This window comes from Cebidichthys violaceus, unplaced genomic scaffold (genome assembly GCF_023349555.1).
Source record: "Cebidichthys violaceus isolate CVI_PGR_0920_01 unplaced genomic scaffold, fCebVio1.0.p SCAF_4, whole genome shotgun sequence".
Classification (NCBI taxonomy): domain Eukaryota; kingdom Metazoa; phylum Chordata; class Actinopteri; order Perciformes; family Stichaeidae; genus Cebidichthys; species Cebidichthys violaceus.
Window position 1 is genome coordinate 19339800 of NW_027176594.1, and position 25265 is coordinate 19365064.

Sequence of the window (25265 nt, forward strand, 5' to 3'; positions counted from 1 at the left end):
TCCTGTTTTAGGACGGGTAACCGCCACTGAATTTAGGATTTCAGTGCCTTTTTTGGGGGGGGCGTGACTCATACGGACTAAAAGTCAGGATAGCTCAGCCTCTTTTTAATTTTGACCATTATTTTGGTAAAAGATCTCTCACAAAACCCCCGGCTTCATGGAATTGTAATACTAATTTATATAGTAAATTGCATTTCAACCATAAGCCTAAAGCCGTTTCTTAAACCTCAAGTTAGGCCTCAAGTAAGGCCAAACAAAATGGCCCCACGTTCCAGATGTACTCGAATTGAAAGTGGTCTTCACCAGATAGAGGTACAAGAGTACACACACACACACACACACACACACACACACACACACACACACACATTTGCACCGTTTGTCATTCCTCATTTCCATATCTAATTTCTCTCACATTTAAAAAAAAGAAATGCGCAGACTTTATGCTCATTAAAGCATTAACGGTGGCTCGTTGGACTGGTGACTAATCAACCACGTTCACACATACTTAAAGTGTAACTCTTGCTGCTCTAAGCGCCTGCTTCATCTTTTGTTAATGGGAGAACACCGCTGTGATTAAAGTGTTGCGGTGTCCTCTTAATTAAAAATGTGACCAGCATGAGGATGCACTCTGCATCAGGAACAATCCAGTCACACCCTCATGTGACTGTAACCCAGAAGCATTTCCCCTCAAGAGCACTTTTATTTCTACACGCATACAGAAACTTATTTGTCTCAAAGTATGAGAAAATAAATAGTACGAACAGTAAAAGGGCAGCCAGCTCCACCCATCCAAATGTAACACAATTTCGGTACCAACACCTCTAAAGCTCCCAAATTGGGACGTTGTATCTGGTATAATGTAAAAAAATAACTTTGTGGTTTTAGGCGGCTTATGTGTTCGTCTATTTGTTGGATCTTATACAAAATGATCGAGTGTCTCCCAGCAGAAGAGCACCTATTTGAGTCATTGCATGTTGCATTATCAGTAAAGCAGCTCACATTAACACTAGCAGGGAATAGAACATACTGTACACATGGAAGATGTTCTATGTTGTAGAATGACTCCATAATCTCTAAATTCTTAACAGGTGAAAAATTCAATGTGTTAAAACTTAATTTTAAAAAGGAGCTAAAACCATTTTTCGTCCTCCAGTTGTTCATAGAAATAGAAAAGTCTCACAGAGTGAATTCTAACTGGAATGCTTGTGATGAAGCCTGTCATTTAATAACCTCTGTGTATGTGTGTCAAACGTGATTCTGTCTCCTCTCCCCTTCTCTCACCCAGCCAGTCCAACCCTTTCAAAATAAAAGCCCCACCGAGTGAATTCTAACTGGAATGCTTGTGATGAAGCCTGTCATTTAATAACCTCTGTTTGTATGTTTCAAACAGGATTATGTCTCCTCTCCTCCTCTCTCCCCCACCCAGCCCCACCCTTTCAAAATAAAAGCCCAATAGAGTAGCTGTATCTTAACATGAAGCTCAGAATGAGGTTTGTACAGAAATTATGAATCTAAAATGCAGAAAAGAGAGAAGCAATATCTCAATTGAACCTCAACGATACTACCAGTAATAATGGCATGTATATATATTGCGACGTCTTCGGACAGTAGAAGCCACACTGTCAACATTTTTTGCGAAATTTTCTAGTTTGAATTACTCTCCAATGAAACGAATAGGGCGTTGGAATGAATTGAACGCAGTTAAAGGAAGTCAGTTCAAAAAATGTCGTTACCCCTGGGGTGATATTCTGGTCGACAAAATATGACATATGTCCTAAAAAAAAAATCCAGACATTTAAATGCATCATTCTAAAAGCTGACTTTAAGTAAGGGCTTCAACCTTAAAATAATGAGCTCCATTATTGCTGTGTCACAATCATATCTCAGTTTCTATTGGCCCAAAGCTAACCTGGGTGGCAGTAATGGACACAATATGCTTTTTTTTATTGCTGCAAATGGTCCCCATCTGTGGATTTGAACTTTTCAATGATACAAAAACAATTTATTCATTTATAGCAAATTATTTCGCAGACCCCGCCCCCCCCCCCCAGGTGCCCCCTGGACCCCACTTTGAGAATCACTGCTCTAAAGCAGACTTGAATGAGTCATTGTCACAGTTGAGTTGGCTCTGCCGCGTTGCTTTGTGTATGGATGATCACTGACAGAACAGATTATAAAAGTACGGTATGTTGTTAAAACCCTTGTTTTTTTTCTCCATGTCTTCTTTTCTCTTGCAGGAAATGGTCTCCTGTTTGCTCCTTTACTTTGCATTACAAATCAAACTGATGTAAAGAAAACAAAGCTTCCCTTTTCCCTTGCACTCTGCTGTGTCGTGAGTCTGACTGAAACACAGTTGAGGCGCCTCCTGGTGGCTGTTTTCGGTCACTGCAGGGGATAACTAACCCGCTATCACACAGCAGCATATGCGTTGTTATAATGGGTTGCTGGGCTGATGCTTGCTCATTCAGCTGTTACACATTTAATCATGTTTCTCATTCATGCAATGCTGTTTTGTGTGAACAAATTAGTCTGCAATCTTTTATTCTGAAGGTGCAGTTTCTCCAATCCAGAGCAGTGCGTTGTGAGGGTGAGAGCTGTGCTTTTAGCTTGCATTTGGCCTAATAAATACTAAATATATTGATGTATCAGGGAAGACACTTAATCTGTAATTTCTTTGTATCCATAAAAAGGAAACCAAGCCTGCATTTTTTTCAATTTAGTTGTTTATTTAAAAGAAATCACTCAAAAGAATGACAAACACAGACGATCCTAAAGGAACAATGACGAGATTGAATTTTTAAAGGAAATGCAGCCGCTTTGAGGTAAGACGAGCAACAGTTCAGAGGGCTGAGAAGGCCGCGTTGGCATTAAATACAAGCTTACATGAACAGGAAGCTACAATTAAATGATGTTGTTGTATTCAGTCAAATCAGACCCAGTGAAGCACTGAGACATTTTGAAATAAAATATGCTTCTATAATAAATGAATAGTACAATAGAGGAGAGAGGACAGTACAGTGTCCAGCAGTGCAGCACAGTACAGTACAGCGACTAAACATGGTTGAATTCCTGCTCAATAAAACACTACGGGAAAACCCTTTTTTTCTTCTCTATTTGGTTGTGCCACCATTGAAAATAAACAACAACCTACACTGGTTTTACTGTAAAAACACAGCACAGCAGTTTGGAGAGTGGCAGCATTTACTGTCTAACTACACGACATCGGAGGAGTACAATCGCTGCCAGCATCTTTCTCTGAAGCAGAAAAAAAAAAACGTGAATAAATAATGTACAAACTTGAAAACAGTGAGAAACCAGAAATCATTTCATTAACATGGAAGGTTACGTAGGAGGGAGACGTCTTGGCTTTTTCCTGTTGTATGTTTCTCCTGCAGACAGCAAAATGGCTTCAGATGGAAAGTTGACTTCAAGCCTCTTTTGCTACATTTTTTTTCCCCTATTAAACCATAGTAAAAAAAACAACTAAATACCAGAAGGGTGTCATATGGGACAATGTGTACCAGAGAATTGTTGTGAAACTAACCCAGGTCTGCTTGGTACATCTTTGCACATGTTCCACTCTCTTCTCCCTGCTCAGTGTCTCCATATCCAGTTCTGAAAATCACAGCAGTGAGGATTGTTACAGGCAACCCTCTGGTTGCTGCCGCCATCTGCCTCCTCTGTTCCTTCCTCCTGCACCCGCCTTCCGTCCGTCTCACTGCTTCCTCCAGCGATTCTTGGGTTTCTCCTCACACCCGGGACCCTCGCAGGTGCCAGGGAGCGGGGGCGGCGGTGAGGGCGCGGCCTTCGCCGGCGCGGGCGTGTCTGCGGCCTTGCCGACGCTGCTGAGCAGAGCCGGGAGCTCGTACGAGATGGCCCTCTCTATCTTCTCTAGTAGACAGCCGCCGGTCCAGCTGCAGTGGGAGGAGAGCTGCTTGAAGCTGGAAACCGGGTTCACGCCAAAGAAGTCCTGGTAGGCCTCCTTGTTGGGCAGGTCGAACTTGCTCACGTTGGTTTTGGCCAGAATGGATTTGAAGATATAGTACTTGTCCGGGTCGTTGACAATGTCTTGGAACACCTCGTGGGGGTCGCTAAACCAGCCCAGCTTCTCGTAGTAGGTCTGGAGGTAACGGTCGACCAGCAGGGCGTGGATGCGCACACGGATGCCATGCTGGCGGATGAATGCGATCTTGTTCTCCATTTGATTCTCAATCACCTGCAGAGGAGGACAGAGACAGAAATGAGAAGAGACAAACAAGACACAGTGTGTAATGCAAGAGTTCTGTGAGTTTTAGCCATAATCCTTTTTATTTAGTATCAAATAAAACGCTATCTCAGAGACCTCATAAGTGTACTGAACTCTTTAAAGTGTGGTCATGTAGCTGGTGTTTAAAGGAATCATATTGTCAACAGAAACGAGTGAAGAAGAAGTCACATCATGCCTGGTTGAGGTCCTCCAGCAGAGAGGTCTCCTCCTTCATGAACAGCTCTCGGCTGGTGTCTGCAGCGTAGTCCTGAGGCCAGAAGGAGCTGACGTACACCCGAGGGGGCTCTGTGACGTTGATCAGGGGCGCCATGCTCCAGAACAGGGCCCCGTAGACCCTCATCAGGTTCTGGGTGGAAAGGCTGTCGGCCTTGTTGAGGATGAGGCGAATCTGGGACTCGCGGCCCTTCATCTGCCTGAAGAGCATCTCCAGCTCCCCGCCCACGTCCAGCTTGGTGGGGTCGAACACCTGGAAGATCAGATCTGCTCGATCGATGAACCACTGGCACACGTCGTTGTAGGGGTAACCTGAGGAAGAGGAGAGACGAGACACAATACGTGAAGATGCTATTTAGCTAAGTCTACAAGGTCTAATGGTTGTCTGCGGCTTTGATGTAAAAACATCATTAAGCAATGGCCCACTCACCTCTCTCCTGCTGCTTGCGGTTCTCAATGATGCCGGGCGTGTCGACGAAGGTGACCCTCTCCAGCAGCTTGTGGGGCATCTCGATGCCCACCAGCCGCTCCAGGAAGCCTTGGCCAAACTTCTCCAGGGGAGAGAAGGACCGTGAGCTGTCTGCCGCCATGACAATGCCCTCGATGGTCCGAGACTTCTCGCCGTTCATTATGACGGTGTACTCCGAGGTGGTGGGCTCAGCACCTGGTGGAGGCATGAAGCGGGGACGATTTAACACCATCCGCACTGGAGGATGTAGCTTATTTATTGGTTGTTCGTTAGTTCATTTTGATCTGATACATGTTGTACATATAAGGTAATACTGTTGTAGGTATATCTTGTTATAATAGGACAATAGGTTTTAACAGTGTGAACCTGTGTACAGTTCCTGCGAGGTGCCGTGGAGACCCAGCAGGTAGTTGATCATGGAGGACTTGCCGACGCTCCATGGTCCCAGGAACAAAACCATGGGCTTGGAGGTGATCTCGCCGTCTACGTTTTTTGTTTAAAGACATGCGCATTAAAGAAAAGGTTTGAGAGAGAAAGAATGACAATACATTTCGCTTTAGAAAATCAATTCAGCTCCAGTTTATCTCAGGTTTATTCAGAATGCTTTTCTGAGTGAACAATTCTTGGTCCTCTCACATTAGACCTTTTGTGATCGCCCCTGATTGTCTTGACTGAAAAGAAGTTTCCTTCACACATTCGTGCTCCCCCGACTGTCCTGTACAAGTCTTTCCATTCTGCACCACAAGGGGTCCCAGAGTCACATGCCACAGTTTGAAGACTTCACCCTGCTGCTTAGCATAAATAATACTCCCTGCCCTCAAGTGCAATGGAACAAAGTTGTAGGGAGTCTGGCCCACACAACGTTCCCTTTAATTTTCAGCAGACAGAGTCCTTATTGTGCTTCCCTGTGCGCCTGGTTTGAATAATGTCAGGTCCTGGCTCTATTTCTTCTTAATCATGACTTTATTTGTGCTTCACCGTTTTTGTGCAACTCCAGTTTATTAACTTATGGAGGAGCAGTGAGGTGACGTGTTTTTTGGTGGACAGTAATGAAAGCTAAATTACGTTTTCTTTTTACATGAATGTGGGCCTGTAAATCCTTGACAGACACCGTGACTCCGGAAGGCTGTGCCAATCAGTGTGTGTGTGTGTGTAAATGTAATATTTAGATTAGATACTGATGAGCAGCCCATTCGCCATTTACTACAGTCAATATGTCTCATTGCATGCTCGTTTAATCCAGGGGTGATCTCAAAAAAGGAAGCCAGTTCACCTGTGACTTCATGCTGCCTGAGCTCGTTGTACTTGTAGGCTTGTTCCATTGGCTTGATGGCAGTGTGGTAGATGTTCAGCAGCTTCTTCATAGAAGCTAGAGAGAGAGCGAGAGAGAGAGAGAGAGAGAGAGAGAGAGAGAGAGAGAGAGTGAGAGAGAGAGAGAGAGAGAGTGTTGGATGTATTAATTGGGATGTAATGGCGAGAAGACATTTTGGACAAGATTATAATTAATGCTCTTATACCATTACTGATTACAACAGTTGCGTTGGCAGTGCATGATGAATTGCCCTCGTGAAGTTTATTAAATGGAGCTGAGGTGATTAGAAGACCGGCTCTGCTGCAGCACTTTGAAATGAACCAGTCTTCTTTCGGAGAACAGAGAGGCTTTCATGGCCGAGGACATAGTTACACATTCGCACTGATTAATCACCTGCCTCAAGACGTGTCTGCGCGCTCGCACGCATACACACACACACACACACACACACACACGCATATAGTACACACACTCACACACACAGCAGCCCCAGGACTTAGACATCATGAAGCAATTTTCAGAATAGTTTCGGGAGAAAATCCCCCCAAATTGTCTCGAACTTCCTTTCATTCTCATGCAAACACATCTGTTTTTCTTTTTCCATTGAAAATGTTGCCGTAAACAATCTTCATTTCAATACTGAACTACAGGCGTTTCCACAGCCAAAGTCTGAAAGACATTTGAAACGGTGGGCAGCACAGCGGCGTTTGTCAGTGAGCATCCTATTTTTTTGATCAGCAGGATGTGGTTTTCCTTTTGTGCATGTGCAATGTGTGTACGTATGAGCGTGTGGGTGTTTATATATTTGTGCCGGTGGGAGAGAGAGGTGCTGTATGTCCTTTCACTGCATTTCAAGCAAAAGAAATCCAAAACCACATGTCTTATGTCAATGACTTTTAGATGTCTTTGTTCCTCACCTGAGAGCTCTGTTGAGGGTTCAGTAGTAGCCAATCGCAGCGTGTTCTCGATGTGGGTGCGGTCTCTCGGCGTCCGCCCTGCTGTCGGATGTTCTGATTGGAGGATCAGAGAGTTAGGTCAACTGGTAAGGTCAACATGCATCTACCTGTGATGGGAAGTAATAATGCTTTATTGGACAGAGAAGGCCTGGAACACAATTTTCCTGTTTTCTGTAAAGCTATATCCAAGTAGTAAAAACTCAGCGAACATGGTTTAAAAATAAAAGTGTTCCCCCAGGTAAATGGTGTCCTGAGTTGTGAGTGACAAGACCATCTGGGGAGAGTACAGGCCCGACTGTTATATCATGCTGTTGTCCATCTATTCCTTTCCTCTGCTATTTCGGGTTGTTTATTTCTGTACCAGAGGTTGTTGCTAATTCCCCTTTAGCTACACACTGTGTCATATTCAGGGGGCTTTGCATGCCTCAGAGAGAAGGATAGAGACCTTTGCTGTCATTTCGCAGCCCGTCTCAGCTAAATGTCCCGTCACACAAGAATCATGATTTGCTACCACTTTATAACAAAGCATACGTTCTACAGAGCTTCATTAAGTCATTTAAGTCAATAATCAACCATTTGTATGGACAGCTTTTACGTTGACAGGTTGTGAAAAATCCCTTTGGCTGTTGTTAAATCCTCTTTTAAATAAGTTATTAATAAATACATTTTGGTCCGGATGTCCGGTAGCTCATTTTCAGAGGGTAAGATGTCTTAAAAGTGGTTTTCAAGCCACAAAGGGTTTGCACAATGTGGCAACCCAAAACCTGTCCTCATCAGTGGCCTTTTATTGCTTCATAAACTGTGTATGAAGGATTTATCAGCCATTGATGAAGCCATTAATTACAACTTAGAAACAACTGATAAAGAATGCCTTATTAGAGAGTAGTTACAAGTCCTCAAATAACAGCTACGTTGATGCAAAGTTTCCAAATTCTTTTGAATTTTATGTTTCTTTTTTACTGTCTCTTTTTTTTCTGAGCTTGTTTCTCTCCTCCCTGTGAGCTATCATCCTTGCTTTTTTAAAGGAATAATTGTATTATTGTTGAAATATGTCTTGCTCGCCTCTTTAGGATTAAGATTACTTGGCATATTCCATTTCCTTTTATTGTTAAATAATTTCTATCTCCGCGTAAAGGATTTGTTGATATGTATAGTAAATAATTCACACCGTAACAGATTTCAAAATATTTTTGATTTTGTCATCTCAAACTCTCAGGATAAAGTGACAAAAAGAAAAAAATGTAACAGTAATCGTGTCAGAAATGCATCGCAGGGCTTTCACTGACTGTTGAAATCAATTACTGTGGATATCTATAGTTCAAAGAGATAACACACGTTACATAAAACCACTTCCAATGACACTCGCACAAGTGTAATGAATGAAGTGATGAAGTGGGATCAGAGTAATAGATGGGGGATCTCTTTTAAGACTCAGCCGTCATCTTTCATAGCAAGTGTCAACACCCAGACGTCTGATAATGGCTTGCCTCTTTAATTACAGAAGCAGCGGCTGGATGGATGTAACGGGATCCCTGCTGCTCTACTCGTTGCTGCTCGGACCGTCCGACAGAATGATGGCAAGACGATGGTGTCCGTGAAAAGATGTGCGTTACCTTCTGATGCAGCTTTTATTTTGAGGTGAAAGGAGAGTTACACAGATGGTGTTATCTTGTTGTACCTTTGGTTTTTGATGGTGCAGGCTCCTCTGATGACACCTCCTCCACTGTCACCTCCTCGTCATCGACAGGTGCTTCCTCCACCATCGCCTCCTCAACGACATCTACCGATGCCTCCTCAACGACCGCTTCCCCTTCCACAGTCGCATCCTCTGCAGATTCTGGTGCGACCTCCTCCACAACAGGCTCTAGCTCCACTTCGGGCTCTGGCTCTGCAACCACCTCTGGTTCTGGTTCAGGCTCTGAAATCACCTCTGGTTCTGGTTCAGGCTCTGAAATCATCTCTGGCTCTGCAACCACCTCAATCTCAGGCTCTGAAATCACCTCTGGTTCTGGTTCAGGCTCAGGAATCACCTCTGGTTCTGAAATTACTTCAGGTTCTGGCTCTGCAAACACTTCGGTCTCAGACTCTGCAGTCACCTCTGGTTCTGGTTCAGGCTCAGGCTCTGAAATGACTTCAGGTTCTGGCTCTGCAAACACTTCGGTCTCAGGCTCTGGTTCAGATTCTGCTATCGCTTCAGACTCTGTTTCCTCAGATTCGGAGTCTGTTTGAGGAAGCTTAACTGGTTCTGCTTCTGGTTCCAGTGCAACCTCTTCCTCAGCAGCTTCCTCCTCTACAGCTTCATGTATGGAAGTTTCCGCACCGTCCTCCTCATTGGCTGCCTCTGTATCCTCCTGTGTCTCTTCAACTTCTGGTTCCTCAACTGCTTGTTCCTCCTGAGGTTCATTCACTTCTTCTTCCTCGTTGGACAATTCCTCCTCTGCGTCTTCCTCGCCTTCCTCGATTTTCTCCTCCTCTTCCTCAACCACAGCTACCTCCTCAGACGATGCAACCTCCTCAGATGCTGCCTCCTCTTCCACAATTTGATCCTCAGCCTTCTCCTCAGATGTCTCCTGCTCTTCTTCTACCTCTTCCTGAGACACAGCCTCTTCCTGCTCTTCCTCTCCATCGCCCGTAATCTCCTCAGTGGAAGCATCGCCCTCCACAGAAGCTGCCTCCTCCTCCTCTTCATGCTCCGAGGTCGAAGCTGAATCTTCTTCAGTATCTACAGCTGACGGAGGTTTGCAGGGCTGGCATATGGCCCTCTCTGGGGCCGGGGTGTCGTTGGAGGAGCTCTGGCTGGCGGGCTCCTCTGTTGTGTCACATCCACAGGAGAAGAGATCTCCCTCTGGCTGCTGGAGCTGCAGATGCACCAAGGGATCTTCATCGTGGATGGAGGGCCCCGTCAGAAGATCTAAGAAGAGGAAATATGTGATTAGACAAGAGAACTCTGGTCTGGTGTCTCTTTCCAAAAACGTTTGGAATGTATGAGCTTCTGATCAGCACCAAGACAAATAAGATCTTGAGTTAAAAATGTAGAATTCATCGCTGATCAGAGTCCTGATCGTCATTAACTTTTAAACGGAAGATGTTCAGAAATAAACTGACCAATCAGGCTGCACTATCTAGCAGGACCTCTGCAGACCAGTCACCTTTGTCTGCTACGTCAGCGTTTGACCAGTGCTCAGTCACTGTGCAAGAACAGAGCAGATCAGATGTTCAGCACCTCCCAGATTTAAGACTCGCATTTCAGCTCCTTGAATGGTGACGCTAAAGAGAGGACTATTTGAAGCAGTTGCAGCAGACAGTTGTATAGAGAACCTAAAAGAAGACAGCTGAGTGGACGGGGCGGCTTGGAATAGAATAATGTATATTTATTGTCGTTGCATTACATTTATCACTGTTTTCTGGAGCCATTTCTGCATTCAGGTCACACTGATGCTTCCCCCACCCTCAGAACACAAAAAAGCACACTGCTGAATGAATGAATTTGGGCTTAATGTAAACCTAGTCCCCCATATATACTCTGCGTCAAAGATATTACAATGTTTGAAAACATAATCTCTCTAAAAGAAGGAAAACATACTTGAACGTATGACTGTTTTAAGTTGTTTCAATCTGTACAAACACAACAAAAAACGAAACTGAATGTTCATCTGTAAATTTGATGAAGGCCAATACGGATGTATTTGTCTTAATCCTGACACATAAGGATCTGATATCAACATCTTCAAAAATATATTTTCATTTATATTTAGTTTCTTGCACAGAAAACAACAATAACAAACAACGAAAACATGACATGATTAATAATAACTCTAATAGATATACAGCAAATATAGGTTCTCTCAGGACAATGAGATACAGAACAAGACGTTGATCACCGTCCGTCAGCATCATACAGTAGATAATAGTTACTATCACGGCTGAAACAGGGAACTCCCTCTCCATTACACCACATGTATACATGCACATTATACTCTTCACAACCAAAATGTTCGCCGTGACCTCTATTTAATTATAAACTGCCTGCCGGTCTTAAGACTGAGGAACGCGTAGTGGCACACAGTGTGACACAGGACAGCTAAATGTATGTCCAGTTCATGTTACAAGAAGGGGTCAGCGTGTGGGATGAGGACTAATAGCCATGGCCAGCTGTCACCGGTTTTACATGTTCATAAGGCTTCTGGATCAATGACCCATCATGAACAAACAGGCTAACGCTAAGGAAGAAGCTAACATGTGATGATGGCTTTAGATACATACACTGTTAAAACCTGCAGCAACTGAGTTTTTTGGCCACTTGGGGGGCCGAAGTTGTGAACACATCATTGACACATCAACACCTTTTTGGTGTTTGTTGATGATTCTCTGTAGGTTCATGACTTTGCGTTACCCCCTCTCTTATACTTATATATACATTATTGATCTCAATTAAACTAAACCTGATTTCCATATAAGTACACTGAGAATAGTTAAGAATAATGACGTCTAACAAGAAGTTCAACCAACCAAAAAGCCCAATGCCTCAAATCTTTAAAGGCCCTGCACACCCTCACAGGTGTTTTTAACTACTCTGACGAGCCTCTGTAACTCTGTACCAATAAGAATGATAAGAAGGTAAGCTTGTCCCGCCCTAACAGGTGCAACAAAGCTAATAGGCGAACGAGGGATGTGTCAGTCAAGCACAGCTTGTACACTCCCACCTATAGTCCTGAGCAGAGGTCCAATCAGGCAACAAGTGAAAGCACCTGTGTGGATGGACCGTGGGCTTCAGCTGGACGGGCTGCCATCAGTTGGGACAAACCAATCAGAAGTGAAGTCAACAAGAGACAAGCATGGAGTTGTTGTTTTCAGCCGTCAGTTGTACGCAACTGAAAAGGGCATCGCCAACAGCAACAAATCTTTTAAATGGCAACCACTTTGTCTTAATTATTATAGAATAAACAATGGCTCGTTTTCCATTTGGGCCGTCCAGTTCCAGGGTCCTGGTACCGTGCACGCTGCCGCACTGGCAAGGCTTCCTAACCCACATAATAGAGCCCTCCTTGGGGTCATAAGTTCCATCTGTCCTATGACATTTCAAAATGTCTGCTGTGGAAAAGTCTAAAGCAATAGCACAAATATTAATTCAGTCCTATTATCAGGCTGATATCGTGATGTTTGATTTTGAGGGACGCTACGCCACAATCTGAAACTATAAATAAGATAATAAGTTGCTTACGTGACATGACAAGGTTGGCTATCAGCTGCTTCGTGTTTTAAATGTGGATGTGAAAGTACTGGTGTAAAGCCTTGAAGCTGAGTCCACCGACCCATGATCAGCTGCTTCTGAGTCGACATACGTTTATATTTAAGGCCGTATGGAAGGCTTAACGCTCATCTAGCTAGCCTAAATGATGCTATCAGGACTCTGTGTACTCTCCTTTTTTTTCCCCGCACCATCCTCCATGACGGCTTTTATTGCTCTATTTCAAGGCCCTGAATCACACACCAGACCATTTCATTCTCATAATGTCGCTTGTCACCTCGTGTATCTGGAAGCTTCGTTAGCTCGTCGCCTCCTGAGGGGATTGTCAGCTTCGGTGACCGGAGAACATCGAGTCTAAATTCCTCAAGCAATCCCCACTGCGTGCAAACTGTCAAGATGTTTTGTCCCGTAGTGTTTTTTTCCTGCATTGTGATGATAGTTTTGCTCTTGACTTTTACCAAAAGTCTGGTCTCATTCCAAGTCCAAGCAAAGGCCAAGGTAAGAATCTGGTCAGGTGTCACTGTTCAATGTAATACGAACCCGGTCAAACCCCACAAGTGAAACCAATGGATTTCCAACGTCCCAAAATCACAATCATCCAAGAGATAAGACATATGATAAATAAATAAACTCCAGCGCATGAAACAGCTCTATGACATTTGGGCTGTGAAGGTCTGCTGATATTAAGAGACACATATTCATGGCGTACTCCATGACAAATACACAAAACAATATATTACTGAAGGATTTGGAAAGAACGAAGAAGCAGTATCCCAAGTAGGTTTGGTCCAGATTGAAATATCTCAACAAACTACTGGATGGATTGCCTTGACATTTGGTACAGACGGTCAACGGAGGATGAGTGTTAATCCTGATAACTTGGTAATCGCCTGACTTTTCCTCTAGTGCCACCACGAGGTTGATATTTATGGTTTTGATGGAAACATCTCAGTATATTAGGACCCTTTCAGGCGGAATTGTGATACATCTGTTGATGCCTGAACTTTTCATCCAGCGCCATCAAATCAAACACTTTAATTTCTAACAAAATACCAAATACAAAATGACCTGTAGCCCCATAAAACAAACAAAAACCCGCTTAGCATCAGCATGTTGGTATTGTCATTCGTAGACTATTACCATGCTATCTTACATAGAAATGTTTTCCCCATGACTCTACTGTGTTCCTTTCACTCCTGTACACCGCATGGGTCGGGTACAACAGCTTTACATCAGGCTGATGTCGGCAATAAAGATGATGATTTATTAGCATAACTGCAGAAAATGTGTATGTTTTGGAGATACGGATAACCCGAGATTTGAGCCATTTACACATCCAGCAGACGAAGAGCAACATTACGATTCATTTGGGAGTTTTCTTTCTGTCCAGCTGATGAAAGTAAGTCGAATATTGATTCTTCTTGTTGCTCTGTTTTGGTCTCGACCAAATCCTGAGGCAAACATCTGGCTCTTTAGCTGCTAAATGCTCCACTAAATTCACCAGCTACTCTCCAACTTTGTCTGCCATTTGGTGCTGGGTAGATCAGTAAAGTTCTTTACTGAAAAAAAGCTGCATGGTGCGACTGTAAAACCAAGACGATTAGCTAAAAGACCCTAAAGTACATGACAGATCTGAGGGAAACTGCAGTCGGGTGATAATTCTCAGTAGATTCATTGCTATGAGTGAGCTCTTTATACATAGTAATTTAACCCAATATAAGCACACTGATAAGTGCAACACCACTGTTGTAATTTAAGTTTTTCTTAAAGCAAAAATGTATGCTGTGTAATTATACACATGCAACTAACTTGAACATTATCGCAGTGTCAAAGTCAGAGTGTTATTTCTCTGGAGTTATGAGTGCAGACTGCACATCTTTTGTCTGCTTCCACCGCCATCAGAGTTCAGTGCATTGCGCCTCTCTGGCGGTTCCTCGCCCAGCTGTTGCTGCATTGAGGCCTGGGCTGTGAGCACTTGTGTCGCGGGGACAGAGTGGGACAGGTGCCTGTGAGCTGGACGGTACATCTTTGAGACAGAAATAGACCCACAATGAGTCAGAGGGTCGAAAAGAAGGAGTGGATAATTCCACTTCTATTTCCAGTGAAGTGTGGCGCTCGCTCCACTCGTCCCTGTGATTGTCGCGAGGCCGGATCTGCAACTCCGCTGCACTGTTGCTCGCCTTCCCTGCAACAGTGTGCGGCGGCGCGTGACTCAGCATCTCTTTAAAGAGCAAGAACACTAAATGCAATCAGCAGCACCGGTACCCGCTGACATGCACCCTGCTTACAGTGTAACTCAAACTTGATGAATGATTAGTTAATATGCTTTAACACTTGCAACAGTCTCCTTTTTTTTTAGACACCAGAGCTTAAAAGCCAGAATACACAGGAACACAGACAGCCGGTCAGCGGTGGCTTTAACAAATCAGCATCTGTCTCAGCATCGATTAAAGCCACACAGTCCAACTTTTGGGGCCGCTGAACTTCTGGTCCTACATGTCCTCTGCTGTGCTCTCTCTCTCGTGCCTCTTTTAGCCGGGACATCCCCTGGACAGGGACGCTGTTGACTGGAATGACTAGATTAGCAGCTCTGCGGACAGAGCGGAGTGGGAGCGATGACGCTTTACTTGAGACATTTGATTGCAGCGCTGACTTTAGCTGTAGACGATGGAGTGAATTTGTAAGACCTTCATGATCTGTCTCGTGATTTCAAGCGCACCTCAGTGAGTCTTTTTGCGTCTATTGCTGCTGATGTAGACGCGTGTGCGTTCCTGAGCGTCTTTTAAAAGAGATGTGTATCAGTGACGCGACCACAGTGTCTGCTGACTTTTGTCTGACTGACTACGGCGAATTGCAGAGGTCAAAATGAACCAGAGGAAGGACAGACAAGGGTACTCTATGACTCCGGCTTTAACCAAACAGGACAAGTAAACAAGCAGAGCAACAATGGTGGTGCATACACCTCTATAGGTAGTTCTATTATGTATCACTAGTGTCATCGCGATTTCCTCAGTTTCAAAATGTATTCAGTAATTCAACGTGGAATGAAGTTAAACCTGTAAAAAAACAACATTGAGCGACTCTAAAATGCCAAAAATCCTCACTTGAGTACAGCTCACGTATACATGCAACTCCCGTGAAGACGCACTCGAACGGAAATAGATCCAGTGGGAAAAGTGATCATTTTTTCTGCCAGCTTTTTTTTTTTTTTTTTTTGCTTTGGCTGCAGCAGAGAGCGTCTCTTTGTAGCGAGTCCAAGTCCACTCTGTCAGAGCCGTCACTGCGTTTCTCTCCACGCAGCAGCAGACAGGACAGTTTCCATCAGCTGGTGCCACCTCAGCCCGGACCTTTTTTTTTCATTTGTACCACCACAGAAAGCTCCACAGTAACACACAGTACACGTTTCCAGCCCTAATCAGCTGAGTTACGTAAGTATAGATGTCAAATTTTGAAACATATTTCAACGTAAAATGATCAATCCTGGATGTAACTCATTTACCTGAATATTCATACTCATTTAATGCAACAACTCAATACTAAAGATATACTGATCTTTTCACGTTTTCTTCATTATTGACCTCTAAAATGATTCAACTCTCAGCAAGACATACAAAAGCTCTGATATGTTCAAAAACACACAGCAAATTCCTACGCAGATATCTGATCATCATGTCCATTTCACAAACCACACCTGCTAAAAATAACTCTCAAATGCACCCGACAGCACTGACACCCTGAACATGTTTAATATAAAGACACAAACCCTCCACCTTACCTGCAGCAGACAGGGCCAGCAGAGACAGCAAGCAGCACACAGACAGCACAGACTTCATTTTGGCTGCCAGGGGCCTTCCCCTCATCTCCCCCTGCCTATATATACACTGCTCTGGCTGAAGGTCAGAGGGCACGCCAGCGGAGAAACTGCAGCCATATCAGCCATTGTGTGTCAAAGCAGCTGCCTGGCCCCGTCAGGAACGCTCGGAGCAGAGAGAAGCACGTAGAAACTGGCTGATCACGCTGTGGGTCTTGTAGTTTTATCACCTACTGTGTAAAAGTCATTGCTTTTTTTTTAATGAGCTTCTATATATGCAGCTTTGGATCCAGAAGTGCATTTATTGCTTTCTACACCGGCATTCAGAGACAAACGGTGATTCTTTCTTCTCACAGCTGAATATCTGTAGTAATTGTATTTAGCCTAAAGGAGGCCTGTGTTCCAGCTGTTTATCACAAATGTGAAGTCAAGGCAGCACAGCAGCTTCTCTTCTGCTGCTGCTGAAGGAGTCGCTCCATGTCGCCCTCTGGTGGACAAAAGGGCCCATACCATGCGTCCTTTAGGTAAAGCAGAGGAAGCAGAAGGGTGTAATAAAAAAAGTACAAATTTTATTTTTTTTTCATCTTTACAAAGGCCTGTTTACCCAAGTTTTTATAAACAAAATATAACAGCTTCTCATCGACCTGGACTGATGGGAAAAAAATAACAAAAACACAAAAGTATAAAAAAAAAAAAAAAATGATGCTTGTCATCAAAAATGGAAAAAAAACAGACAAAGAAAGACAAATGAAAGGACAGAAAAGCAGAACACAATAAACAGCTGTTGAGTCGCGTCACAGCAAGAGTTTACAAAACAAATAAATGGCAAAAAAAATAATTCTTCCTCATCATTGATTCAGGCAGTACAGAACAGCAAGTGCTTCATATCAAATATCTCAAATTCCACCAAAAGACAACAGTGCTGCAACACAATATACAGAAACATTTGGGGAGAAGCGTTCAGCCGACTGATGGCAAACCTCGGCCTAAACCCGGCCTGAAGGCTTTACCGTCCGTCGACGAAGCACCAAACCCTGAAACAAAGTTTCACAAAGAACACATCAGAATGTCTCGCCGTGTGAGGCGAGAGAAACACTAGTCTACCCAGATACAAAACTGAACTCAGTGAGTGAAAAATGTCAGCACGTCTCACACAAGACAGTTTCACACTGAATGCATCAGTCGTGTGTTTGTAAGAAAAAAAAAGAAAAAAAAAGGAAACCTGCAAAAAAAAAAAAAAAAAAAAAAAAAAAAAAAGAGCCCGCTTTAGAGAAGAGAAAACAGCAATTAGTAACATGCATTCAATTGGCAACAGAACATATAAGAGATCAAAAGACAGATACAAAATCCAAATAAAAGGAATGTTTACAGCATCAAGTCAGCGTATCAAATCGAGTATGACAGGAGGGAGGCTCCGGGCGGGGATTTCCAGTCAACGTCCCGACAAATATAAGCAACGCAACATGAGGTGGACAGACGCGCCACCTTTCAGAAAAAGAAACGGGAGATTTTTGGGGGAAGAGATCTTCAATTCAGTTCAGTACTTTTCATTAGAGTTTTATGGACTTGTTGTGTCACCTGACGCACTGAACACCGACACTGAACTCTACTACAGAACAGCTGCTCATCTCCTCTCCAGGGAATTCCTTTTCCAAAAATGATGCTTTTTTTTTTAGGGGGTTGGAGTTCAGTAAGATGTATTATATGTATATTCAAGTGAGTATATATGTATATCTCACAACGAGATAACACAAAATCTGCTGTCATTCGTAACCAGACACCCCCCCCCCCCCGCTCTCTAAGCAATACCAAGCTGTGGAAACGACGAAACTGGACTGAAGACGCGTAATGAGTCGTGACCACGGGTGGAGTTAGGTGGAGAGTTTTGGGCCGCGGCTCACTGCTGGTCAGCGGAGCACCCGGCTGACAGACGGCCTACATTCTGTGACTGGAGGTGTAATGTACACACCCATCAACGGTGCATAGATAACTTCACCTCACGTTGTAAATGACACCGACTAATGGACTGAAGATGGAATTGCATAAATACCATAAAACTAGTGCATAGTTACTGAAATCAACAAACCAAGAGCAGAAGATGGAAGAAGTCTTTGGAGGAAAACCGGAAGCCTTCATTCGAACCGAGCGTGTGGATCAATCGGTTTCAGGTTTAAACATCAGCCAAACGTTACATATTTTCATATGCAAGGACGACGTTTGATCAAGTCGAATTGTCTCATAATAATAATAATAATAATAATAATAATAATAATAAGTGAGAATTAATAACAGTCACTAAAATGCTGTTTGTTTTCCGGAAATTAAGCAATATTTGGTTCTGTTTTATAAAAACATCCTTCTTTTTTTTTTTTTTTAAGTTGGGGTGAAACCACCACCAGTAGATCAGAACATTTAAAACCACGATTCATCTCAAGGCCTCCGGTTCTCTGTGAAAACCCGACAAACATCCAACCTTAAGTCGTTGATCTCAATAGAACAAAATGTTAACCGTCGACATTCAGTAACCCTGACAGGAAAACAACAACAAAAAAGAGTTAACAAAAACATGAAGAACATTAAAACTAAAAGACGATTAATGTAAATTGTTCAACAGCTTATATTTTTTTAAGGGCTTATTTAGATATCAAAAACAACGTTTTTTTTTCAAGTAAATCAGACATAATTTCATTCAACATCTTTCCTCAAATTTACTTTGCAATTAAGTTTTAATTTGTCCCTAACTTATTTTAATTTAGAAATGCCTTCTGTTGTAGTTTTAAGTTGGGTTTTTTTTTGCGACACGAGAACGTCACCAGGAAACAAAAAGAGAAACAAAAGTGATTAAGACTGGGGAAGAAATAACTGCAGCTCCGTGTCCCTTTTTCAGATTCGAGAGCCGCTCGCTTATTGTGTTTGGTGGTACATTCAACTCTTCACTGTACTGGCTCCATCAATTTGTCGCACGAATAATACTGCCGGCGTGCCAGTGGTGACAGCGTGTGGCACACGTAAAACACACGAGGAGGACGGACTGATGCGGAGAGCTTTTTTTTTTTTTTTTTTTTTTTTACACGAGGAGACCCTCAAAGCTTTCAAGTAGCCACAGACCGGCTCTGACGTTGAAAAACAGCCTTTTAGAATTCCCACAGGGCCTCCTCTGAGCGCTGACCATCCTACTGGTTTTTTGAGATTTTACAGTACGAGACTGACACAGAGCTTAACCACTGGATTTAGGAGTTTGGATAATGCCAAAGAAAGATTTTTTTGTTTTTAAAAAGTAGTCAAGCTCCTGGAGGGAATCTTACAGTGAGTAGGTATTTTAAGTGTTTGTGTGTGTATGTGAGTCCATGATGGGGGGGGGGGGGGGGGGGGGGGGGATCAGTTCATCGAGCAGTCCTCGCCCTCTGTGTCGGTGTCTGTGTCCGAGCAGGCGGTGTCCATGGCGACGTGGGCGGGGCTAACGATGACGGCTCGTCTCTGCTCCTCCTCGGCGCTCGCTCTCCTCTCCTGAGCGCGCTCGATGTGCTGGATGGCCTGAAAGCAGCGCAGCGAGAAAACACACTGAGGACCGCGGCTCTGGTTCCAAGGCCGCCGAGAGAAAGACAAAAGGAACAAAACGAAAAACTCCTACCTGCACAATAGTGTCCAGGTTCTGCCTGGACGTGGACACGGTGCCGGTGTGGACAGACGGGCTCATGGTCACAACGGTGACGTGATGGTGGGGGTGCTGGGTTAGTGTCGGGGCCGGAACGATGACCGTGGGGTGGTGGGTGGGGGCGGGGGGGAGTGGGAGCGGGAGACGCCAGAACCTAGGGGGGACACGCAACAAAATACTACGTTACTCACGGCCCAGAACGCCTCACTTCAGAAGCCTTTTTTAGTTCAAAGCGGTTCGGAGCCGCAAGAGCGCCTCTGACCTGTGGACTGTGTGGCCGTCGGTCGGCGGCGTGGATCTGCTGCAGGCGTAGCAGCGTCTGGCTCTGGAGGAGCGCCTGCTCCTCCTCCACCTGCTGAGTGATCACCTTCAGACGCTCCGGCTGCAGCTGGCTGTTCAGAGATCGCACCTGGACACGAAACACACAGCAGGGCGCCGGTTAGCCACAGCGAGAGCAGACCTTTAAAGGCAACTCCAAACACAGCGAAAAGGCCTTTAAAATGACTGCAGAACTACGGCGTCACCATCACAATAATTACGTCTGCAGAAACCAAGAGCAATGAATGCTACTGTGACTGATTCACGTTAAACGATAAAACTAGTAGGATAGCCTTATTTGTTTCCAATTTCATTCCAAGATTTGCTTTTCTATTGTACTCCATTGTGCAGTTTTTTGACTCTCTATAATTATCTGAACCCTGCATCTCCACTGCTGTTTACTTTTCTCTCTCACCACCTGTTCAGTCCCCATTGTCGTAACCTGCTTTTCGGGTAGATCCAGGATGTGAGCCTATCAGGAACTAACTGGTCATTCTGCCATCAACCACCAGCCACCACTCTGGTGAGGTGGCTGATAGTCGTGTGCAGGACCCAGATACCGAGTAGAAGCTGAACAGCGTTTAACAACAGAAAAGACGGTTTCATACCGGTCCTATTGGTGATGTTCTCACAAACAACTTAACATGAACAGCTTCACAGTCAACTGATGGTGAAATCAATATAACAGATTGAGAGAACACCTGTAAGACTCCTGAACTTCTGTCGTCGGCTCACCTGTTCCTCCAGCTGCATACGAGCCGAGCGCTCCTTGTCCAGTTGCTGTCGCAGCTCTAACATCTCCCTCCTCACCTCCTCCACCTTCTCCTCCTCCAGCGTGTCTGGAGACCCGATCCCTTCGTCCTTCTCCTCCGCTCGCCTCCTCTTGGGCGATGAGCCGCTGAACTCCTGGGAGGCGACACGGTTAAATGTAAAACAACCGTTTGCACAGATCGTGAGAAGTCTCCGCTCTATTTTGAAATTTTTTTTTTTAAAGTAAGACACGCGCCGCTTGTGCCGAGCTGAACCATCGGCCGTTTTGGGGCGAGACGACAAAGCGCCAGGTGAACCAACAGAGTGGAAAACAAAAGAAACGGGTAAACACACATTCCTCACATGGCTGAATACGGATGGAGGAAGGACTACAGTGTCTTTGTGCTGCTGGTGGAACTCAATGAGAAGACCTTTTTGGGCCGGTGAAAGAATATATTTCCCAGACTTACAAGTATGCAAACATAATTATTACAGGTTGTGCAGCCTGTTCTCATTCGCAGGTCAAACACTGCCGCTTTGTCACAGACACACACACAGAGAGAGCATACAGGCCGTGGCTTGGGCTGCATTCATTCATTGACACAATCACTATAATGAAAAACAATGGCACAGGGGTTTTACCTGGATGAAGCGCTTGAGCTGGTTGTTCTGTGCCAGGAGCTGCGTCTTTTCCTGCTCCAAGGCAAAGATGTAGTCCGATGTCTGCTGCAAGATGGCCGCCTGGCGGGGACGGACCAAAATAAAGTGAATACGGGTTTGATGCACGGACCGAAAGCGGAACATTGTGTCGTGTTCTCCGCACCTTGCTGAGCTTCTCCCCGTCTGTGTGGGGCAGGAGTGTTTTGAGAGACTGGAAGCCCGCGTTGATGCTCTGCATGCGCCGGCGCTCGTTGCTGTTGGCGATCTCGCGGCGGATTCGTCTCTCCTGGTCCTGGGCCGTCTCCGGGCTGAGGGGGATGTTGGCCAGGCTGAGGGAGCAAGGTCACGAGAAAAAGAGACGCTCGTTATTCTGTCCACGCCGGGAGGGGGGGGGGGGGCATCGTGTCCAATGAGAAGACACTCAGACGCACATTTGATCCTCCTTTTAATTCTGGATGAAAGTTTCTCCTTACAACACGCTGTCAACATCACAGAAAACAGCAAAAATAAAAAGATAACACACACACACACACACACACACACACACACACACACACACACACACACACACACACACATATATATAAATAAAACAGCTAACAACACACATCTCTGACACAAATCTGCTCTTCTTGGTCAAGGTTAAAATAAACAGCAACGATTAGCAATAATCTGATCTCTGACACGGACTACTTAAACCTTTAACCTGGACCCTTTAACAGAGTTTAGTCTTGACCTCACATTCCTCGGTTTAGTCGCCTGGAGATCTTTGAGTTTGGCTGAACTCAGTGCCCCCTCACACACACACACACACACACACACACACACACACACACACACACACACACACACACACACACACACACACACACACACAGGCACGATTGGATGTTATGGTGGCAAACCCCTCTTTGTCATGTTTACTCAAGGGCAGAAATGCGTGAACCATTAAGTCCAAATGTGATTCTGGTGCCAAAAAGAAGATGTTTACAGAAATGAAACAGCGGACACGTGGCTCTAAAGAGTTATTCTCTATAAAAGATGAGTGTGTGGGTGTGCAGCCATACACTAATGCTCAGAGCTAAATTTAGCTAAAAAGCTGCAAAAAACCCAAAACACCTTTATTATCTCATTATGTATGACCATAAATATTTGAATTGCTTAATTATGTGCCTCAGTTTAATCTTATTTTGAAAAGCTTTCTTACATACATCTTAATCTACCGGTTAAAGCCCTTACAATGAATGTAGAGCAGACTGCGGAGCATAAGCAACATTTAGGGCTTAATTTGGTGTATTGGGATTAAAGTTATTTTGTGTGCGCGTGCTTAGATTGAGATGTAAGTGGGCTTTAATAAACATGAGGATATATTGTCCTCTGATGAAACCATGTAGTTGAGCAAATGTCAAAGGGCGACTTCAGCCCATCACCGTGTTTACTATCGTCATGTCTCCACACATCTATCAGAAACGACACATAAAAACAAATACATCCACCCCACGCAGTTTGAAACGTGCCGGTGTTATTAAAGTTTGGAGGTGAAGTCAGCTGTTGTCAGCTGGAGCTGCGGACCTTCAACATGGCCGCCGGAGGGCGCGTCGGACAGTCTGGACGGCGGCGGCAGCAGCAGCAGTGAAATGTGACTCCGCCAGCAGCAGCAGCTGCTGCAGGCCCCCTGGCATCATGGAGAACAATGCTTTCTACCGTATAGCACTAAGCTAGCAGTCACGCTCTGGTCTGCTGCTCCGGAACGAAGATACACGGCCCCCCCCCCCGTCACACTTATGAGACGACACGGTTCGGTTCAACACGCTAGTACACACACACGCGCGTGAAAGCGAGTCCGTGCAGCCACAACACGGCGAGAAAACGAGTGCGTGCTGGTAGCTAACTAGTTAGCCATGCTAAGCTAATTTTAGCACACGACACGACCATGGCTGCTACGCACATAGTAAAGCCGAACCCCCCCAAATTCACGTAGCCGCATTCAACACCTCGACATGTACGTTATACTATACACGTAATTTGGTAAAAATGGCAGCGGGTGTACGAAACTGGTTTCAGACATGTGATTTGGTGTATAGCAGCGGAGCGGCGGGGAACACGTTAACTACCACGTGGTTGGCGTTCAACTGGAAGCAAATGTATCGATTTCATGGCGCTGATTTACATATTTGTGAGCGGAATGGCTGCGAACAAGCCCTTTATGTTATTACACGTTACCTGACCAGCCAGTGTAATAACATTAGCTGAAATATCTTCTATATCCTCGCCGCCAACTGCAGCAGCAGCTGGCCAACAAGCTGCTAATTTCTACAACCATGCTCCTGCTGCCAAGACATCGCAGCGAAGCTAACACCTAGCATGCTAACTGAAGTCGGGCTGCATCTCTCTCACACACACACACACACACATACACACTACAGCGACACGAGGGGTGATTTGTGCAAGCGGTTTCGTATCAACAGAAGAATAGTCAGCTACACACCTGCAGAGACCTCCAATAACATCCTTCTCCGTCTTCTTGAAATGCTGTAAGGACGCTATCTTGTCTGTCGGCATCATGAAATATTCCATGCTTTCAAAGCCACCTTCTGTAGTCCGTGTTTTCTGTTTTTTTTTTCTTCCCTTCTTCCTCCACTGCTGTCCTTGTTAAAATACTGATGATGTACGTTTTTAGCACCGAGCTCTCGCTGTACTCCTCAATGGCGCATATCTAAAACACGGCTTCAAAATGTGCCAATCTGAAGAATAGACTTAGAAAAATAAAAGTAAGTTCAAGCTGTGTTGCTTCCCACAGCTGATGGGGTTCCCTCCAATGTGTGTGTGTGGCTTCTTGCCTCCGCCTACTACGTGTCTGTGTGTGTGTGTGTGTGTGTCTGACTGATGCCTCCGCCTACTACGTGTGTGTGTATGTGTGTATGTGTGTGTGTGTGTGCGTGCAGCTGATCTGTGCGAGGCGGGAAACAGCTGGTTGGAATCAGAGCCCGTTTTCCGGAAAGCAGAACAAACAGACCAGAAAGAGAGCCAGTGTGTGACTGCATTGCTGCACAGATCACCTTCATACAGAAAATGGAAGCTAAATAACGGTGTAATAACACAAGTATCAGCATTAGTAACATTAACTAACATGAGTGGGTTGTGTGTATATGACACACTGCTGAAATACTTTACCGTAGCTACGCTTAATTATCTGCACAATTCACTTAAATTACAGATGTTCACACCACGAGGAATTAAATCACTTATTGTTTGGTTTTATATTATAAATATGTATAACTCTTATCATGTCTAGATTACCAGCTCTTTTTTTTTATACATCAGTATAAATTAAATCCCTTTGGATTGTTGGGTCAAAACAAGCAATTTGGAGTTTAGTAACTTGTGATATATATTTGTCATTCAAGAAAAAAATACAAGTTTTGAAGCAAATCATTTACAAAACGCATGAAGCATTTTACCTAACAGGTTGCACAACAGCTTACTATGCAGGGAGACGATGATGTTAAAGCTCATGTATACGTAACATGTCCGTTATTGACAATCCAACACCGTACAGCAGGTGGCAGTAATGCACCGTAACGTTTGTTTCTGCATTTACAT

The 25265-nt window shown here is 44.4% G+C and overlaps 2 protein-coding genes across 3 annotated transcripts; both read right to left on the minus strand.

Moving 5' to 3' along the window:
- Positions 1-2695: 2695 nt before the first annotated feature.
- Positions 2696-16328, minus strand: LOC137885402 (sarcalumenin-like). Its single transcript, XM_068727662.1, has 8 exons — positions 16244-16328; positions 8899-10131; positions 7182-7274; positions 6226-6321; positions 5319-5435; positions 4914-5147; positions 4446-4795; positions 2696-4219 (listed from the first exon to the last, which is right to left on the minus strand). The coding sequence occupies exons 1-8, from the start codon at positions 16326-16328 to the stop codon at positions 3719-3721; spliced, it is 2709 nt and encodes a 902-aa protein (XP_068583763.1). The 3' UTR covers positions 2696-3718.
- A 498-nt stretch (positions 16329-16826) lies between these two features.
- LOC137885292 (transcription factor AP-4-like) lies at positions 16827-24518 on the minus strand. Of its 2 annotated transcripts, none has more exons than XM_068727502.1 (7): positions 24151-24518; positions 21826-21991; positions 21645-21743; positions 20988-21158; positions 20195-20343; positions 19911-20079; positions 16827-19813 (listed from the first exon to the last, which is right to left on the minus strand). In XM_068727502.1, exons 1-7 carry the CDS (start codon positions 24237-24239, stop codon positions 19658-19660), a joined length of 999 nt encoding a protein of 332 aa, XP_068583603.1. In that variant the 5' UTR covers positions 24240-24518; the 3' UTR covers positions 16827-19657. The 2 variants fall into 2 exon arrangements, with proteins under 2 accessions (XP_068583603.1, XP_068583602.1); XM_068727501.1 differs by having other exon boundaries at positions 19651-19813; positions 19911-20088; positions 20197-20343.
- Between the last annotated feature and the right edge of the window lie 747 nt (positions 24519-25265).

What these genes read in the sequence shown, in the direction of transcription:
- LOC137885402 (XM_068727662.1), bottom strand. Translation starts at nt 16,328, where the DNA reads ATGAGGGGAAGGCCCCTGGCAGCCAAAATGAAGTCTGTGCTGTCTGTG. An exon ending in CAGGCAGCATGAAGTCACAG is followed by an intron (nt 5,436 to 6,225) that starts GTGAACTGGCTT and finishes CAAAAAACGTAG; the next exon opens with ACGGCGAGATCACCTCCAAG. An exon ending in CTCGCAGGAACTGTACACAG is followed by an intron (nt 5,148 to 5,318) that starts GTTCACACTGTT and finishes TGCCTCCACCAG; the next exon opens with GTGCTGAGCCCACCACCTCG.
- LOC137885292 (XM_068727502.1), bottom strand. Translation starts at nt 24,239, where the DNA reads ATGGAATATTTCATGATGCCGACAGACAAGATAGCGTCCTTACAGCAT. An exon ending in ACGGGGAGAAGCTCAGCAAG is followed by an intron (nt 21,744 to 21,825) that starts GTGCGGAGAACA and finishes CGTCCCCGCCAG; the next exon opens with GCGGCCATCTTGCAGCAGAC. An exon ending in AGCTCAAGCGCTTCATCCAG is followed by an intron (nt 21,159 to 21,644) that starts GTAAAACCCCTG and finishes GTCGCCTCCCAG; the next exon opens with GAGTTCAGCGGCTCATCGCC.